Consider the following 14,268-nt stretch of genomic DNA (forward strand, 5'->3'; position numbering starts at 1 on the left):
TACACATTGATTTTGCTTGGTTAAGACTCAGTGCATTTGATATTATTATTACGTTAGTGTCCTGTTCTTTCGTCTAATGCCTCTGAATATTTACATTTTTCCCATTCTGCTGTACTTCTCCAAAGTGCTTTCAGGCCTTTTTTTTTCTTATTAGAACACCAACTGGGCAGATGTAAAGATTAGCCACTTATGGATCATATCTAATTTGTCTAAAAGCATATATCAATGAGATTTTGAGATAAACGAGAATGTGGTGTTTGACAAATATATGACAATGCCAAAATGAACTCAGGTTTGATTGTTCTTGCAAGTTCATTAAACAATGAAAATAAAAATTAGACAAGGAACAGAACAAAGTAGTTGAAATCGAGATCTCTGATCCTTTCTCTAGAGATATTTCATTTTCACCTTATGAGAGGGGCCACAAACATGTTCCACTCATCTCTGTGCCTGTCAGAGGTGCAGGTGACTCCTAGTGGCCACCCATGTGATATACACCTGGGGCTGAGGCCTTTCTGCCCAGGGCTACTGCTTGTGCCACCTCACAGAGTGTTTCTGTAGGGTCATTCCTCCCAGAGGTGGGATTCTGGTAACCAACGGTTTTGCTAAAGCAAAGCTTCCACTGCCTGACCTGGCAAATGCTCTGCAGTCTGAGAACTATCATTGTTCTGCCGGGTCATCTCCTTCTGCCCCATGCAATGAAGGCGCCTCCACCTCCTCCAGCTCCCTTCCTCGTCTTTATCGTTTGCAAGCACCCCCTTACCACTCACATCTGTATTGGATTTCTAATTCCCAAAGGACACTAACAAACACAGGCTCATTCACTCTCTGCTGCCTGCCAATCTTCCACATCTCGGACTTCTAGGGAGGTGGAAGCCAGGCACAGACATTTGAATAAAAGTTTCCTTATAGCTTATGTGCCTACCCCTTGGCTAAGAACCACCATTCTTCAAGCAAAATATTGTCAACCTTCAACTTTCTCCTACTGTAACAGCTTTGTGCTGACATGCTTACAGCCTCGTGGTAATAGCCATGATACCTCAAATAAAGGTAAAGGTTTGATTCTGGAAACCAAAGGCCATGTGCTTATAGCTAGATACCTATAGACAGACTGGAGGGGATCACAGTTCACAATGCTCACGGGGGGGGGGGGGGGGAAACGCTAATGTAAAGGTAAGTTAGGGGAATTACCTCATAAGTTGTAGTAAGATTCTGAAGAAGTTGAACTTGCCTGGAGGTTCTTGGAAGGGCAGATAAAACCTGGCCACTGGGGAGGCAAACAGGGTTTGGTTAAAAAACAACATGACACTGGAGCACACTAATTGAAGGAAACAAAAAGTGTGCTAGGGCACAGGCAGACTCAGGGTAAAGGGTTGACAGCCTCTTTCTTCCTCAGAGTCATACTCCTAACCAATCACAGAACCAGAGCTCTTGGGTGCAGAGCACCAATCCCTTTCCTCTCCCTTCATGCACACAAGTGTACAAAGACTTGGGTCCAACAAAAAGACAACGAATAATAAGTTTGCTTTTATTTTTGCATATGGAGAATGCAGAACTCTAGCTTGCTGTAACTAGGAATGTGAGTTAGTAGAACCTTTGTGGAAAGCAGTGCAGAGTTTGTTCAAAGAATTAAAAAGTAGAGCTTGAACGCGCGCTGACAATGCTGCTGGGCATGAGGAAATGAAATTAGTACATCAGAGAGACATCTGTACCTTCACTTTTGTTGCAGTACCCCTCACTGCTATGGAGTCAATCTGTGTCCATCAGTGGATAAGTTGATAAAGAAAATGTGATAAATACACAGACACACACGATGGAATAACACCCAGTCATTAAAAAGAATGAGACCCTTGGGCTTGAAGAGATGACTCAGTGGTTAAGAACATTTGTTCCCCTTGTTGAGGACCCAGGTTCAATTCCCAGCACACACAGGGCAGGTCAAAACCATTTGCAACTTTGGTTCTGGGAGATCTGATACCTTCTTCTGACATCTGTTGGCCCAGACACTTACACAGTGCACATATATACAGAGCAGACAAAAAAACCCACTAATATAGATTTAAAAAAAAAAGGAAAATCTAAATGGGGAAATTTCAAAAAAATAGGATTCTGTCGTGTAAATTAACAGAGATTACGTTAAGTGAAATAAGCCAGGCACAGAAAGGCTAACACTATGTGATCTTATCCACATGTAGACTCTAGAGGAGATCTCAAGAAGGGAGGAAGCAGAAAAGTGGTTACCAAAGAAGCTGGGAAGTAGAGGAGGTGTGTGTGTGTGTGGGGGGGGGGCGGGGTTGATGAACAGATGCAAATTATTGTTAGATGAAATATGTTCTACCACACAGGGCTAACTATGATAAACAAGACTGTGCTATATATTCACAAAGTTAGAAGAGAGAATATGAATGTTTTCACAAATAAAAAAATAAACCTGTAAAGAAGGGAGATGCTAAATATCCTGATCAGATTAGACAGTGTGCTGTTGGGAGCCAACCTTTAGCAGAAAGCAGCTAGAAAGCAGCTATTCACATGCTAGCCACGCCTCCAAGGACTATGTCATATCCATGCGCCTACAAGGGTTGTGGCAAAAGTGTATAAATACCTTAGATTTCCCTTCAAATAAAGAGACTTGATCAGAGACTTGATCAGAACCTCTGTCATGTCTCCATTCTTTGTGTCTTTTCTCCTTGTCCTCACTCTCTCTCCCTCTAGACCCTGACCTGAAGACCGGATTGGCAGTTTGAAGCCAGGCGGAGTGGAGCAGGCTGCAACATAGTAACTAACCAGGCTTTTTAAGTCTTTTGTCTCAAGCCAGGTAGAGCTGAGCCGGTTGCAACAGTGTGCTGGTGTACCCTAATATGCCACTGTATCCCACCAGGAGGTAGAATTGCCATGTCAACTAATAGCAACATGATATCAACTATTTGAGACACAATAGAACATTTGTGTTAACACTAGTTTACAGTTTGTTACATTTTAAAAAGAATATCTATGAACCCATCTCCCCACTTAAGAAATCCAACTCCAGACCAGGTATGATGGTGTAGCCTGTAATCCCAAGCACTCTCACGACTGAAGGAAAATGATCCCCAGACCAGCCTGGGCTACAGAGCAAATTCCAGGCCAGCCTGAGCTACATAGTGAGCTGCATCAAGCATCGCCACAACTCCACCCTCACCATGCACAGGAGGAGAAAGACAGAGAGAGTTCGACTGCCATCCTTGGAGGTCCCTATGTGCTTTCTTCCTCTCTCACATCCCCTGCTCTCAAAGACATCCAATACCGTCATTTCTCACCCTTGCTTCTCACCATATTTTGTTTTTCTTTACAGTGGTCTTTCTTATAAAGCTGTGGGCTATTGTCTGTGGAGATACTTCAGTAATTGTCTGGATTTATTTGATTTTTGACTTTAATTTTATAAAAAGAAAATAAGACTCATAGCTTGATGGTAGAGTGCCTGCCTGGCGTGGTCCACAGATTTTGCTAAATTTTAAAAGAGCAGATTCCAGGTACTCGTGTGAGCGATGCTTCCTTACTAAGAGTTGCATGTTCAAGCTTGTTGCCAGAGCTCACATTACAAGCACTTCCTGGCCAGTGGACTCGACGAGTCCTGAGATATGCATCATTTTCATCTCACAAGATAATGTTGAACTAGTCCATTACCCTTTTCACTCACTTGTATTTCCAGTGGGGAAGATTTCCTCTGACCCCGCCCTGCCAGCACTTGATGACATCTGCCCCCTAACTTCTACAATCAACTTAGCACACAGCTCTTATAGCTTAATTTTCTGACTTACTTACTTTTTAAGTCTTTGGCTTCTACTAATTATGTGCTTTTTAATGTTGTAATTATTTAGCATTCCGAATTGTATTGATGTGTTGTTTTTATCCAGGTTATTTGCTCATGTTTTTTCCTAGACGGTCCTTTGTGTTTTTGTGATAATTGACCAGTATCGTTTATTTCTTTTCTGGGTACTGATTTTTATTAGTTACTCACACCGCAAAAGTCTTCTACCAGTTTTACATTTGTCTCCCTGCCCCACCCCCTTTTAATTTTCTTTTGTTATTTCCAGTGTTGAGATTGAACCCAGGCACTTGTACATGCCAGGGAAGGATTTTGCTACTGAGCCAAATCCCTGACTTCTTTTTAAGGTACATTTTAATCCATCATTTTCTTACAGGTTGACAGGTTGAAAGAGGTCTTGCCAAACTTTGGAACACAATAATAGTCACATCTATGTCTTTTGTCTTTCTTTTAAAAATTATTCTATGCGTATAGGTATTTTGCTTACATGTGTGTGCAGTGACCATGGAGGCCAGAAGAGCAGGTGTCAGATCCCTAGAACTGGAGTTACAGACAAGTGTGAGCTGCCACATGGGTGCTGGGAATCAAATCCAGGTTCTCTGGAAGAGCGGCCAGTGTCCTTAGGCCACCTCTTCAGTCCCCCAATGTATTTGTCTTTCCTATCCTGTCTTTTAAGCCATAGGAAATTATTGGTAGGAAGTATAGCAAAGGAATTCTCTGTCTGTCTGTCTGTCTGTCTGTCTTTCTTTCTCTCTCTTTTCCTTTCTCTTTATAACACCATAACATCATTTAAGAATCTCCAATGCCTTCTAAAGGTATCTATGTCACCATTGACGTGGGTTAAGTTTTCATACCACCTGACAGAGAAAATGTGCATCCAACCATGTCTTTTTCCCAGGCTGCAGAAATTTGCATCCCCAGCCTTGCACATGGCTATGCTGAGGCCGGACTTTCAGCCAGTGGGGATGTGCATGACTGAAAGCATGCTGGGACACAGAACTTCAAGACAGCCGAGTTGTATAACGGAAACAGCTTAGACTTCCAGGGTGGAGTAGCAGGGAGGGCCTGTGTTTTCTATTGAGAGCTGACCGGAAAAATGTCATGATGGAGGCTTGTGTCCCTCTCAAATCTGTAAGTTGAAATCCCAATCCCCAAAGTGATATTAAGATGTGAGGGATTTGGAAAGTGAAGAGATCGCAAAGGAAGAGCCCTCTGGGATAAGATTAGGATTAATGCCCCTATAAAAGAAGCCTGGGAGAGACTCCACCCACTCATTCCCTCTACCCTATCCACACAGTGCACATTTCCAAGGAATCTGCTACTCCTTGACCTTGGATTTCCAGCTTGTAGCTCGGAGAGAAGTTTCGGCTGCTGATAAACCCGCACTTGAGAGTATTTTGTTGCTGATATAGGCAGCACAAATGAACTACTAATTAAGGCTTTATTGCACCAGACAAGGCTCTTTTAGAATTGATTACTTGTAGCATAGTCTGGGATGCTCCTTACCAATATTGTACGGCTTTCCGGGCTGTTGTGTTTTAATGAAATGGTTGTACTTTGCCTTTTCTCCCCAGGGGTGAGATGAAAAGCACAGACTACAGCTGGGTTTTTTTTTCCATGGGTTCTGGGGATCAGGTTCAGGTTACTACCTGAACTATCTTCTCCAGCCTCCAAACTAATTCTCAGTATCTTGCAGAATGAGCCCCTATTCCCACCCCCAACCCTCACCCTGTGCCTCTCAAAAAGCCTCTTGGAGAGATCCTGCTCTTCAGCATAAAATTTAAAACTCAACACCTGTCATGTTTCATAAAAACCTTAAGGTTTTCATGGTGAGTTTATTGAATGTATAGGTTCATAATTTGGGGAGGATGGACGAACTCATGATTCTGAGTCTTCTCATCAACAATTACAGAAGATTTGTCCGTTTGGCCTTCTTTAAAATATTGCATATTTTGAAATTATACTTGTTCTATCAATGCTATCTTTCCTTTTGCAAATGGCGATTGAATACTCCATATCCTAGCCACATTTGTTGTCAGGATATACAAATGAAGCTGACTTGGGGATATCAGTCTTCTTAGCACATTCTTTTACTTTGTTTATTCCTTTCCGTTAGTTAAGAGTTCCTAGTGATGCTGGTACAGTCTGGGCAATACATCAGTGTGACTCAGTCTCAGCTTACTTTCTGTTTGTAAACCATTTACTCGGAGAGGGAGAGCTTCTTAGCAGATTCCTTTCTGCAGCTCACCATCCAATTTTGCTGTAGGAGATAATTATGTAAAGAGAAAAAGAAAGAGCAGTGGTCTCTTAAAAGCCTAGTGAACAAGGCTAACCAGTGCTGGCTTCAGCTTTGACAAATATGGAGCGATAACACAAAATGATGGGAGCGAACAAGCGGTGGAGCGGTGGCGCAGCGGCTTAGACGACTGTCTGCAGAGGGCGCGCCTGATCCCTCTGCTCTCTCTGTGTCTCCTGGGACTCTGCCTGAGTCTCATGGGGGAAAAAACAAACAAACAAACAAACATGAAATAATGGGATTAGGGGCAAGCAAGAACTCCATGTGTCTCCTCTGCAAATTTCCTGTCACTCTAAAGATACTTATTTATACCTATCTGTCTGTCCATCTGTCTGCCTTTGTTTCTCTGTCTTTTTCTGTCTCTGTCTCTCATTGTGCATGTGTGCATGTGTATTATGTAAATTTATACCCACAGAGGCTATAAGAGGGCCCTGGATCCCCTAGAGTTAGAGACATCTGTGGCTTTCCCCCTTATGGATTCTGGGAACCAAACTCCAATCCTCTACAAAAGCATCAAGTGTCCTTAAGCTCTGAACCATCCATTCTCCAACCTCCTAAAAATACGTTGAAGAGAAGATTTTATTAAAGAAGAGATATACAGAGAAGTATGTAAGTACAGAAGAGGTAATAGTGGCTTTGGGGGCGGGGCATAGGCGTTGTTAGCATGGGCTCCAGAGGTGGCTTGCTGGCTAGTTTTATGGCAACTGGACACAAGCCATAGTCATTTGAGAGGAGGGAACCTCAACTGAGAAAATACCTCCATAAGATCAGGCTGTAGGCAAACACACAGGGCATTTTCTTAATTAGTGATTCATGTGGGAGGGCCTAGCCCATTGTGGGTGGTGCCATCCCTGGGCTGGTGGTGCTGAGTTCTATAAGAAATCAGGCTGGGGAAGACAGGAAGAGCAAGCCAGTGAGCAGCAGCCCTCCATGGCCTCTGAATCAGCTCCTGCCTCCAGGTTCCTGTCCTGATGTAGTTAGCTCCCGCCTTGGCTTCCTTAAGTGGATGGTGATTCAGTATATGTAAGCCAAACAAACCCTTTCCTCTGCAGGTTACTGTGGGTCGTGGTGTTTCATCACAGCAATGATAACCCTAACTAAGACACAAACATCTGTTGACTAAGTTAGACTGGCTGAGGCTGAACTCAGGAGGTCATAGAACTTTGCTGGGAAAATGGCAACCTGCTACTTCTTCTGAGTGTAATACATGGGTGTTCAGAGAAGAAGAGTAGTAACGAGACAGAAAGCAGTTTAGGACTTTATGTTAATCTCCTACTGTATTTCCTCCACCTCTTTAAACCACAGTTGAGTCTGAGGTCATGTAACTGAATGTGAAGCTCCAAAAAACTTGGCAACAGTAAAAGGTTTTGGGATGCATGAAAACCAAACTAAAATTAACTTAAAACCAAACACCAGATGATCTAAGTGTTTGTGTTAGCATTCTCTGTGTGGCAGGACATGATGTCACCACCGCTGTGGCTCTGAACACACAGCAAGTGTACTTTGTGCCACCAGAGCACTCAATTCCAGTGGATCCTGGAACACCTCAACTCAGACTCCACACTGTTCCACTGTCCTGAACATGACGGTTTTCTGCTCCTACAAACACATGGTGGTTTCATTACTGAAAACAAGGAGTTACTACTTCTTTACCGCTTCTCCTCGGCATGCACAGGTCAGCGTCACCTTTGGATCATATCGTGTTAGACTATTTGATTTTAGAACTTGCAGTTTAAGTCACTGACTTGAGTTTCACAAAAAGCCATTAAATGAATTTTGGCCTGGGGTTAGGACAGAATTTCCAACAATTTCTAAAACAGTTCTATCATACTTCTCCAGCCTTGTGTAGAGTATTTATGCAAGGCAGACTTCTCAGCATTGATTGCATAAAAATGAGGATATTGATTAACACTGAGAAAGTTAAAAACACTCTTTATTCTCTAGTATTAGATAACACGGCAGTGTTTACTCCTTTGTGTTAAAGGTAAGTAAACACCCTCATCTCATTAGTTTACAATTTTGTTTTCATCTTTATTAAACAATAAGATTCTATGGATACTGAAGAATTGGCTTAAAACCAATTTATTTAGGACTTATCTTTGGTAGATGCTTGCTCTCGTATATTGATTTTATGTTCTTATCTACCCCGAGTCACATGTAAGCATCTTAGCAAGTCCTTCCATAGAGAAGATGCTGAAAGCACACTGATAGCTTTGGGCTTCCTCTCCTAAGTAACTAGGACTAAGGAGGGAACCATGACTGGCATTAGGGCAGAGGATGCTTTTGTTTGGAGAACTTTGATAAAATGATTCTGGATTCTGGACACCACTGAGAAGAGCAAACTGTGGCTCATAGAACATGAGCCTGGGAAATTTGATGTCGATCCCTGGTACAAGTTTAACACAATCCATTCAACCACTGCCTAGGGGCATATGTTCAAGGCTATGCATTGAATCATCATTCAAAGTGTCAATAACAGGAAGCACGTGTGCAGCTATCCTAAGGCGTTTTCTAGTTATGAAGAATGAGTTTGATTTATAACAGTTAACTTGGGGATGATTTCTGTGATATATTATAACGCAGTGAAATAAGATGACGCAAACTGAAATATGGTCCTATTTTTGAAAAACTAATTTAGAAGAAAAAGAAAACCACTATGTATTAAAAGCAGGAGAAAGTTACAAATAAACAAAGAACATATTGTGAACCCTGGTTTACATGGCTGTCTGGGAAGGAGAGAGGGTAAAATATGATTTGGTTTTCGTCACAGGCATCAAACCCAGGGCCTTGTACATAATTGCAATTGCTCGTTTTTATCTTTGTTGTTTGAGACAGTGTCACACTGTGTAGTTCTGGCTATTCTGGAACTCACTCTGTAGACCAGGCTGACCTCAAATTCACAAAGCTCTGTCTGCCCTCTGCCTCTTGAGTGCTGAGATTGAAGGAATGCACCACCATGCCCAGCTAATTAAGTTTTTTTTTTTTTTTTAAAGGTCAGCTGGATGTGTTAGCTCAGGCCATTAATCCCAGAATCTGAGAGGCAGAGGCAGGTAAATTCCAGGTCAGCCAAAGCCAATTAAAGAGATCCTATCTCAAAAAAAAAAAAAAAACAAAAAAAACAAAACAAAACAAAAAAACCAAGAATAAAGCAGAGAGAGAGAGAGAGAGAGAGAGAGAGAGAGAGAGAGAGAGACTGTCTAAAATGTTTCAAAATAATCAGGATATTCAATTGATGCAGAATTATACGACAGACATAAGAGTCTAAGAAATTCAGGAAAAATGGCCACTGGCATGCTAAAGAGCTTTTTCTCTGGGTGACACAGTTTCAGTGTTTTCTCTCTAATTTTTTTCCTTCTTTTTAAAAAAAGAATTAAAAAAAAGAAATATCAGCACTTTATTTACTCAGAGAAACCAAACCAAACCAATGACAGCAACAGCAGCAGCAAGAAGAATGACAAGCACTAAATCCATCCTTGACTAAAGAAGGCACTCTGGACTCCAGTGCTGCCGAGTCTCCTCTTTGTCCCTGATCAGTACAATAAAGAGAGGGCCACCTTGCACAGTATGTTTATCCTGACATGTCTCAGTCTATGAATAGCCTCCCAATTTCCCCACACACTTTAAGTATCTGCCACATTAATTCTGCTATTTTTAGTTTAGTTAGAGTGAGCCATTGTTTTCTTCAAGGGCCTAAAAACCATCCTAGCATCCAATCCCTCCCCAAAGACCTAACTAGAATGTCCAGTCCATCAGCATGGCCAAGAACACCCCCTTTAGGGAAGGGTCACTTTCCCCCCTTCTTATGCTCAGTGTCTCCACTGCCAGGCTTTAATCCTTGTTATTGTCCTGGAAGCCAGGCAAGGAAGCTGATTGGATTCACAGAGCCAGTGTAGGGCATTCTGCCACAGACTGGAGCTTCCTGATAGCAACAGAGATGATGAGACCCCTCCTGTACTGTCAGTTCTAGGTGACAAGGCTCATGTATCAGCAAGAAGGCAGGCACAACTGCTCTAGCAAGTGGCAAAGCTGGAGCAGTAGCCAGAAAGATATGACCTTCAGGGAGCTATGGGGTAAAAAGAACACAACATTCCTGGGGCCAAGATAGATGAGTAGCCAGTAAGACTACTGCTTAATCTTTGTAATCCAAATACGTCAAAGATGGGCACGGAGAGGGACCGAAGACAAGCTACCGCAGTCAAAAGTCACAATCCATTGTCTAGTTTCCAGACTGGAGTCAGTACTTACACCCAGATCTTCTTGCCTGAAGGAGGATCTAGATACCCCTCAAAGAACACTCTAGCACTGTAAGAAAGAGCTAAAGGAGTGGTTCTCAACCTGTGGGTCTCGACTCCTTTAGGGTTTCACATGTCAGATAACCTGCATGTCAGACATTTACATTACAATTCATAACAGTAGAAAATGTACAGTTATAAAGTAGCAACAAAAGTAAGTTTATGGTTAGGGAGGGTCAACCACAACATGAGAAATTATATTGCAGAGTGGTGGCCTTAGGAAGGTTCAGAATCCCTGGTCTAAAGGGATCATGACTCCTTTCTGCAAGAGTCTGGTGACAGTTGACTCAAGCTACTCTGAACACTGCCAAAGGAGATGCTCCAACATTCTGAGGGCTATTGTGGGCATGGTCCATTCTGATATCCCACTTTGGGTGTCTGGAGCCTTAGACCAAGTCCAAATCAAAATGGGCACACAAGATCTATGAATCTAATATGGATTTCCCCTGTTTCCAGAACATGGGACCCACATGGTTCCAGAAGGTAAAAGCTGCCATAATATGTGTACTGGGTGAAGGCTCTGAATAAACCTTTTCTTCCCCAACTTGCCTCTTGGTCATGATGCTTTGTGCAGGAATACAAACCCTGACTAAGACAAATCTCTATAGTGATAATTACATCATTTACAAAAGAAATATTTAAGAAAAAGAACTTGCACTAAAAATAGAATAAAACACATAAGCACAGAGGAAGAAGAGATAGATCATACATACGTAAGTACATAGGTGGATAGATACATTGATAGCTGATAGAGATAGCTGATAGAAATGATAGATAAATGGATAGATGGATAGATGATGGATGGGTGTGTGAATGGATGTAGAGAGAGAGAGAGAGAGAGAGAGAGAGAGATAGATAGAGAGAGAGAGAAATAGTCCTAGGTCGTGATGTTGTTATATGCTTTGCAGTGTTTGGGGGCCACTGGCGAGCCGTTCCTTGAGGTGAAACTAATGATTCCATGGAATTAATAACTGAAAGAGAATGACTGGAATAGGGTACCCAGTCAGAGTGTGATACTAACAGACCACATGTGCTGTGGTCTACGATACCCTCCATGCCCACTCTCCAAACCCTTTCCTTCCTTTCTGTCCACGTTTCTCATTTTTCTTTTGCCAATGGCCTGGACTGACAAACTCCACTTAGACAATCATTGCACAATACAATTAACGACTTTGTTTACAAGATTCTTGCTAGTATTTTATTTATTTATCTGGCCCTGAAAAAAAATCAACCAAATATGGAAATATGGGCTTCAGCTGCCTTCCTCTTTGGCATATGGTATTTATGCCTGGATACAAGCTGTTCTGTGGCTATGGTTCTATGGCATGGATGAGAGCTATCAGCACGCACCTACAAATCAACCATGAAGACATTGCTCCAACACAAACTGTTATTAGGAAAATGATCACGGCAAGAAAACAGGGAGAAAGAACAGCTTCAGGCGAATGCCAGCTGGTTACTGCTTTCTGGAAAGGTTTAAATTCTAACCCCCAGAAATAAGAATTTATCAAAGGCTGTCACTTTGAATGATATTAGACTTCTCTTTTAGTGGTAGTAATATCTTACTTCTAAAAACTGCAGAGCTCAGGAACACTGAGGGAGGGGGGTTCATCTTATTATTTCTAGTGCAGAGGTGAGAGTTCAGAGCTTCTTCTCCAACGTGGCCCCTCTTTTTCTCCCCTCACTCACATGTACACTCCAGGTACCTGCAAGTGCTAAATATTTTCCATGTAGTATTATTTGGCTAAACTGTAATCATTTTCTCATTCCACTCTTCAAACACACGTCTCTGTAGATTTCAGAGGACATGCCACAGCAAAGGAAGTAGGAACCACGCGTGAGAGAGTTTTCTCACTCATATACTTATCATTTCCCTTTGTCTGTCTCTTTCACTTGCATTATTTAGCTCCACTGAATGAGTACAGGCTCGATGATTTTGTAAAGCTACGGCAAGATCTTTCAGTGTCCTGTGTCGCAATGAGTACCCTGTCTAGTTTAGTAGAGAATAATCATGGCAGCCTGAAGCCAGCTTAGTCTAGCACATTCTCAGTCCAACCACATCTACTTGAGGGGCTTGGGCAGAAGATCAGAAATTCAGAGGCAATCTGGGTAAGATAGAGAAGCTATTTGATAGAGGTGGGACAGGTGAGGAGGGGAGGGGAGGAGAGGGGAGGGTGAGAAAGATCCATAGTATAGGGTAGGTATTTAAATAGCAATATTGTGTCCAGCTAGAACATGAGTCAAACACATTCCTAAATAACAATAGATTTCTGCCGCCTGCACTCAAAGACAATGATGTTACTTCTACAGGAACTGGGTTAGGGGTTAGGGGTTAGGGGTTAGGCTTAGGGTTAGGGTTAGGGTTAGGGTTAGGGTTAGGGTTAGGGTTAGGGTTAGGGTTAGATAATGTTATCAGAGTTGCTGCTACCTTTCTTCTAACAAAAGACAATCATCAAGTTATGGAATATTAGAACCTACAAAGATCCTAAAATCATACTTGACTATTCAGAAAATATAGACGCATGAGTCAGCAATTCTGACCTTTGTATCGACTCATTAACAACCAGTCCCTCACAATGGAATTTACTGCTTGGACCTTGACAATCACACTGAACAAAACAGAATCAGCCAGCTATTATAAACACAGCTTCAAGAACACAACAATACCTGAATGAGTGAATATTCTATGGGTTTTATGACTCAAAAAAGGTTTTGATGAGTAGACTTTTCCCCACACACACTGGGCTCAAGTGCTGTCTCTCCCTGTGATTCAGTAAGAGGAAAACAAGGACCCATCTCAAAGAAAACTAGAAAAGGGTTATAGGAGCAAAACAACGAAAAAGTATAATACTTTCAAAGTTATATATAAATTTTAAAGCGTAGCATTGACTAGTTAACAATTTTAACACTGCATGTATGCTTCGACTGTTACTCCATGTGTTATGAGTGTTCTAACATGCATTCGTTTGTGTTCTAATCAGTTTATGGTCAAAGATCCTCAGGAAATCACTCCACGAAGCTAATGAAGAAGCAGCTAAGTTCTTCTATCTGTCCATTGTGACTCCACTTCCTCTTACAGTCTACGTCCAGTGACTGTACAATCCGGAGCTATTTCATGCCTTTACCCCTCCTGTGCTTTATAAACAAGGTGAAAACAAAAACTTACTTATTTAGTTAATACACCTATGTGTTAAGGCAGAAAGAGTATAAATCAAACGTTATGTAAAGGTACAGGTAATTCATCAGGGTCCCGTTTGTTTATTTAATCTCTATAGCCGCTGAATATACTCATCACACTGGTAAAATGAAAGCAGAAAAGGAAAAAAAAAAAAAAAAACCTGCTGATATCCTGTCATTCCCAAATCACTTCAAGTCTGAAGGAACTGGCCTCCACCCAGTTGGCTCTCCATCCCAGGGCACTACTTCTGCTCTGTGAGAGGCACACAAGTGGGAAGGACCGGGCCAGTCTAGGCCCCTGGTGTTACCTCTGAAAGGCCAGGCCATGGTGCTCACAGAGGATGATGGTTACCAGGACTCCAAGGCCATAAAGCTTCATCCCAACAGTGACTTGCTGAGCAACCTAAGTCTTCAGGGAGAAAGTCCCAGATAACTAATTGCCTAAGAGTCTTCTTTACACACTGGTTAAAGTGTAACAGCAGGTTTCCTCTGGTGTCTGTAGCTCAGCTGACTTAGCTTCCATTTCCACAGTCTAAAAGAAACATACACGTACAATTAGCCAGGTTGTTTGATAACTGAACCCTCAAAAAAACAAAAACAAAACAACAACAAATCATGGTGACCGCAGCCATTGTGACTAGTTTAGACAATCTTAATCCTGGCATTGTAGCATGACATTATATATAAAGTTCATGTGA

General features: G+C 42.0%; 1 protein-coding gene across 1 annotated transcript in view; it reads right to left on the reverse strand.

Annotated features, from left to right (window-relative positions):
- The window catches only part of Cpb2 (carboxypeptidase B2), a 46,138-nt gene extending 32,100 nt beyond the window's left edge, over positions 1 to 14,038 (reverse strand). Inside the window, exons 1-2 of the mRNA XM_034498660.2 lie at positions 13,879 to 14,038; positions 1,192 to 1,267 (exon numbers count right to left, since the gene is read on the reverse strand). Coding sequence (XP_034354551.1) covers positions 1,192 to 1,267; positions 13,879 to 13,949 — 147 coding nt within the window. The 5' untranslated portion in view covers positions 13,950 to 14,038. The remainder of the gene's footprint in view (positions 1 to 1,191; positions 1,268 to 13,878) is intronic.
- Positions 14,039 to 14,268: the final 230 nt, after the last annotated feature.

This window comes from Arvicanthis niloticus, chromosome 3 (assembly GCF_011762505.2).
Source record: "Arvicanthis niloticus isolate mArvNil1 chromosome 3, mArvNil1.pat.X, whole genome shotgun sequence".
Taxonomy (NCBI): Eukaryota; Metazoa; Chordata; class Mammalia; order Rodentia; family Muridae; genus Arvicanthis; species Arvicanthis niloticus.